Source organism: Pinus tabuliformis, chromosome 2_2, assembly GCF_031772625.1.
Source record: "Pinus tabuliformis cultivar Carrire ecotype Pingquan chromosome 2_2, CPIR1, whole genome shotgun sequence".
NCBI lineage: Eukaryota > Viridiplantae > Streptophyta > Pinopsida > Pinales > Pinaceae > Pinus > Pinus tabuliformis.
Genome location: NC_142300.1, coordinates 342640362 through 342646592, shown reverse-complemented (window position 1 = coordinate 342646592; position 6231 = coordinate 342640362). Strand labels below are relative to the sequence as shown.

General features: G+C 33.7%; 1 protein-coding gene across 1 annotated transcript; it reads right to left on the bottom strand.

The window, feature by feature from the left end:
- Window positions 1-768: 768 nt before the first annotated feature.
- Window positions 769-2847, bottom strand: LOC149192672 (formate dehydrogenase 1, mitochondrial-like). The gene is made up of 2 exons (XM_089406440.1): window positions 2669-2847; window positions 769-1077 (listed from the first exon to the last, which is right to left on the bottom strand). The coding sequence occupies exons 1-2, from the start codon at window positions 2834-2836 to the stop codon at window positions 880-882; spliced, it is 366 nt and encodes a 121-aa protein (XP_089262566.1). The 5' UTR covers window positions 2837-2847; the 3' UTR covers window positions 769-879.
- Window positions 2848-6231: the final 3384 nt, after the last annotated feature.

Sequence of the window (6231 nt, the reverse complement as noted above, 5' to 3'; positions counted from 1 at the left end):
GGTTTCACCTTTTTTCAGCCCCATTTTGCATCTTGTTTTATGTCTTTTCTTACATCTTTTTTTTTTCCTTTTTTGCACCCAAGTTTGCATCCCAAATTTACACCATTATTTGCATCATCATTTGGCATATTAATTTGTAACTTTTTTTGCTTCTTTTTAACGCTTAACTTTGCATCTTATTTTACATCTAGTTGTTGTCTTTTTTTGCATCTAATTTGGTGCCCATTTATGTGTCCTTGTTTTTGCCCAATTTGATATCCTTTTGTATGCCATGTTTTGTTCCCTTCTTTGTGTCAACTATTGCACAATTTTTCACTTCTAATTTAAAACACTTTGTATGTCAATTGTTTGCATTTTGTATTAATTCCTAGTTTAACATCCAATTTTACTTTCAATTTTGCATCCATGGTTACATCCGCATTTGACTTCTTATATAGAGTATATTTTTCTTTACATATATGACCCCCTTTATAGATTCATAGTGAAATATATGATAGTTTCTAAATATCATTAAAGCAGATATCACAATTCAAAATCATTTGTAAAGAAATTTAAGAGAAATTGACAACATCCATCCAAAAAAATAACAATGTGTCATTAACAATTTTCAAAACATGTATAAAATAGCAACATAATACTAATAAAATTAGTATTATTTTTAATCAAAACAAGTAAAATTCAAATATGATTAACAAATCAAAATATTTCATGAATATCGTTATTCTACGATAAATTAACAACATACATAAATCAAACTCATCGTATGATTACAAAATCAAAATGTCTCATTGATATAGGGTAAATTCACAACACCCATCTAAACATAACAATGTCATTCTACACAATAATTTCTTCATAAAAAACAATGCATGTGCATGCCTAGCTACCACCACCAAGATCATCCTCATGATCATCTTGACCATCCTCATTACTCTGATCCACATCATCACCAACACCGCAACTATCATCATCATCTCCTCCTTCACCACCATCATCCTCATCCTCATCCTCATCATCTCCTGATATATGTTGAACATAATTTGGATCATCGTCTTGGCAATCATTACCTATAGCATTCTGACAAAAAAAATCAATATTACATGTTAGTATTAATTACATAACACAACGCATGTTTTTGTTATACAATGTTAACCATAAAATGAGGTAAGATATACTAGCATTTGCACCAGATGTTGCAAAGGAAACGCCGTAAGGCATAAATTGAAAAATACAAATACAACAAAAGAATACTTTGATAAAGAATAAAAATATATTGAATGCTCAAATCAATGCCCCATTAACTGGAAGCATTTAGTAGACATATCTATCAACATTAGGATTATACACAATGATCAAGAAATTTTCCATATACAAACAACAACTTCCACAACAACCTTTTGTCACATCCACATTTTAAGAAATGCCTTGGAATGTGATCGGAATCTTCCATATTGCCTTTTTCATTATGCAGATAAATCTTCCGTATTGCTATTTTCATCATGAATATTGTTAGTTCATTGTTGTAAAGTGTTAGTGTGTTAAATTCAATACTATAAGTTCGACAAGTGAAAAACATTCCTCAATTAGCATAATATACATTTTTCTCTCACCGTGTATTTTTCAGTCAAAGAGCACAAGTAACATATTAACATGTATTTTCCCTTCATTATTTTCATCATAGAGCCAAGAAATCTACGCCTTATCTATAAAGTAACAAAAACATTTTGAAATAAGTTTAATATTTCAAGCCAGTGTATAACCTATAAAGTAACAAAAACTTTTTGAAATAAATTTAATATTTTAAGCAATTGACTAACCTACTTTAATAATTGAAAAATTCTCAAAGATGAATTATACTCCATAATAAGAGAGCCAACATTGGAGCCCATACTTTCACTAAAACCAAAAGAAACACAACCACTTGTTAAGAAGAAATTCAAGTAATAACAATAAAACAAAAATAATAAACATTAAAGTATAAAATGGTATTTCCAACACACAAGTATAAATATACATGCTCTATGTCCATTGTTAGATTAAATGGGTGTGGAGAAAATTAGTAGAGAACCCAAAATTGTATTTCTAATTAGGATGGGTGGAGAAATGCTTTAAATGCGGGTTGTTGTCATTCTAATGAAACCCTTTGCAAAGGGGATGTTAAGATTCTGAGAGAAAAGCTAGGCTTGGTAGAGAACACCTTCCTTGTTAAACATTCCCCTAATGTAACCAAAAGGAAAGGGCAAGAGAAACAATAATTAGGTTTTTGTTCACAAGTTGTACAAAATATATAGGTGCTATTGATGTTTGAGTGAATAATGGGAGAGATTATTTATGAAATTGGGATAAGGCGCACCTAGTTTTGTCAGAAAGAGGCATATTAATGACAAGTACATCACATTTAGGTAGCATTTCGTCAAGATTTGTCTCCAATGTTGCTCCAGTTTCCTTTTCCAATTCGGGTCCAATAGAAAGACGGTCGTGGTAAAGAAGCTTACAATTGAAGGGTTGTACAAAGGAACGCAATTCAATTCAACATCATGTAATGTTTATTATTATTAGATTGAAATTTTGAAACAAACAACATGCATGCGTAAGAATTATGGAGCACTGATTTTTGAAAAGAAGTTTGCAACATCATGAAGTAGTACTAGATCCTAAGAATGAATACCTTCAAACGCTTAAGTAGTTCTTTGCCAATACGCCCTGCACCAATAGAACCAATAGTTTTCCCTTCTAGATCATATGACCTGTAAGAAATTGCTGCCACTTTCCAATCACCCTCAACAATTTGCTTATATCCAGGCACAAAGTTTCGCATCAATATGAGAATGCGCATTAGCTCATCTTCTGCCATGGACACCACATTACTTTCACTGATCTTCAACCAATGATGATACAAACAAATCAATGGAATTAAAAAATATATCCAATATAAATAAAATGCGTTTTTTTAAAAGTAACTCCTAAAGTGAGAAAAATAAAGTTAAAAAATATAACAATGACAATTGTGTAGTTAAAGTGTAACCAAAACAAAAATATATATACAACAATAGAATAAATAAAATGCGTTGTTTTAAAAGTAACTCCTAAAGTGAGAAAAAATAAAGTTAAAAAAATATAACAATGACAATTGTGTAGTTTAAGTGTAACCAAAACAAATATATATATATATATATATATATATATATATATATATATATATATATATATATATATATATATATCAATAGAATAAACCTATCAAGTGTGGATCAAGCAGTTTGTGTCGGATTTAGCCCATAAAATGTCATTTTCAAATTTAACAATAGAATAAACCTATCTAGTGTGGATCAAGTAGTTTGTGTTGGATTTAATTCATGAAATGTCATGTTCAAATTTAATGGAGAGGGGTCGATTTAATGGAGAGGGGTTGAGAGTGGGAGCCACTTGTGAAGGGTAAAAATTATTCCGTAAGGCACTTAGTGAGACAGAGCCTTGCACAAACCTATTGACAACATCCTACAATTAGACAAATCATTCTTCCATCAACCATTGGAGCTGATCTCAACCTAAACACAGTTTAACTGATTATATATATATCTATATATATATATATATATATATATATATATATATATATATATATATATATATATATATATATATAGATATATATATATATATATATATATATATATATATATATATATATATATATATATATATATATATATATATATATATATATATATATATATATATATATATATATATATATATAATGCACTGGAAATCTAAAAGTAGCATAAACATAGAGATACAATTGGAGAGTCTATACTGGTAATCTAGAAAGCTTGGTGCTAAGCAAAAGAGAGTGATGGGATGATGTCAATGTCCTCTAACCCTGATGAGGAGGGGCGGGGGGGGGCAAGCTATTGGCTCATTGTTGGAATTGTCAAGCTCATGAAAGGATCCAATTGTATGATATACTATGTGAGGCACCCGAATGAGGATGCTCTGCTTTCTTATCTAATGAACTTTTGATAATATCATCTCTACTCTGCTGAATGTGGGGGAAAAAGTCAATTGCGAGATACACCTAGCTAATCCAAGCCGTGCATAATCCTAGTGACAACATCCTGCAATTGGATAAACCATTCTTCCATCGAACATTGAAAGTGACCCTGACTTGAACTCAACCTAACTGATATTTTATATATATATATCACACACAATGATAGTCTGCACAAAGCAGAAAAAAAAACTATCAAACTATCTAATAGTAGCATAAATGTAGGGATACAACAGAGTGTCTACACTAAAAGTCTGGAGAGAGGGATGGGATGATGTCAATGGTGGTGGGAACCAGGCTATTGGATCACTGTTGGAATTGCCAAAAGCTTAAGAAAGGATCCAGTTGTGTGATCCTATGGGAGGCATAGGAATGATGATGCTCGACTCTCCTATCATCTAATGTCCAAGTAAGGAAACTCTTGAAAATATTATCTCTGCTCTGCTGAATGTAGGGCTAGTCTAATTGGTGGAAGGTGCCATACTCTGGATCAGTCTGGAGCTGGTTTAGCCCTAATGGGTGGAAGGTGCCATACTCTGGATCAGTCTGGAGCTGGTTTACCCCTAATGGGTGGAAGGTGCCATACTCTGGATCAGTCTGGAGCTGGTTTACCCCTAATGGGTGGAAGGTGCCATACTATGGATCTGTCTGGAGCTAGTTTACCCCTAATGGGTGGAAGGTACCATACTTTGGATCTGCAAAGTATCTGTCTGGAGCTGGTCCATAACTCGCTCTGATTATGTATGGCCTAGTCTAATAGGTGGAAGGTGTCATACTCTGGATCAGTCTGGAGCTGATTTACCCCTAATGGGTGGAAGGCGCCATACTCTGGATCTGTTTGGAGCTGGTCCATAACTCGGTCTGATTATGTATGATCTGTAACCTAATATGGCACAACCCCGAACAGGCGTCAAAGATGTTGATTGACCACCAAGGCAGAAGGTTGAGGTGAGATCCCATCTAAAGTTGAAAGGAAAGAAACTATGGATAAAATCCTGGCTGCTCCTCTGAATCCGGGGTAGAATAATAGTTAGGAAGTACCCTGCTCTGGTTTCCTCTTCAGCTAGTCCACATGTCACTCTGATCATGTGTGGTTTGTAACATGATTTGGTTGGAACCTATGAACAGACCTCAAAGATGTCGGTAGACTACCAAGGGTAAGATTACGAGGAAACCCGAGAGACCTCAACTCTATCGTGTAGTAAAAACTACATGAGAACATTAAAATATGAGTAGTTCAACTATATTATTATATTTAGTCATACATCAACAGACACAGAAGACAGTTAAAACAAAAAAGAGAACATATAAATTATCTTGGTACTCTGAGAAGTGTGGCAGGGGATTGTAAACTGAACCGTATAAAGCTGCCAAAAGAATTGCTAACTTGTTTTCAAGACAATTGTTGCTTGAGAGAGTGAGACTGAAATATAGCAGAAATTTCAAGCAAATCAAATACTTACCAGACCTTCAGAGTCGATACAACTGAGATAGGTACAATTTTTAGGAGACACCATTATACCAAATACAACGCAACGTAGGTCACCACGGTTAAAGAGAGGACATCATAACGAAACAACGAATTAAACATGGAACCGTCATTTCTAAAGGAAACAATGGTACCTAAAACTATTCGAAACGTTCGAAGGAAGGAGCAAAATGTCATTTATAAGAAAATAGTAAACTTCGTCCACAACAACGCTACTTAGGGTGGAAATTGTTGGGAAAACCACCACAAGAAAGGAACAAAAAATGGGAAGGCTTATCTTTGCCCTTGAAATGTCTGCTAAAAGGAGAGGAGAGTTCAAAGGAAATTAAAGAACTCAAAAGGCAGTCCTTGGAGTCATCATTGCCCGATTTGAGAGAGCTTCCATTTTTTGAAAGAGTTGTTTTACTTGCACCTCCCCTCTCCATTGTGTTAAAGAGTTGTTTCACTTGTTATGCTAGAGTTGTTCGGTTGTTATGGAGGAAAGGCATTCAACAATTTTCAAATTTGAACCTCTTTAGCATTATAGTGTTCCACCCCTGATTCAAGCACCTGAAACTCTCTGTTTTATTTACAAGAAAATAAAGAGAGTGTTAGTCTATCTGTGTTTCTCGAGATATAATGCCCCATATCCAAAATACGAAAGCTACAGGAGAACAGTTATTACACAGTACAATCTCACCATTACAAAGGA

Bases quoted from the DNA above. Each gene is read 5' to 3' on its own strand.
- LOC149192672 (XM_089406440.1), bottom strand. From the start codon at position 2,836: ATGCGCATTCTCATATTGATGCGAAACTTTGTGCCTGGATATAAGCAA. The intron at 1,078-2,668 runs GTATTCATTCTT...TTTTTTTGTCAG, and splicing joins AACTACTTAAGCGTTTGAAG to AATGCTATAGGTAATGATTG.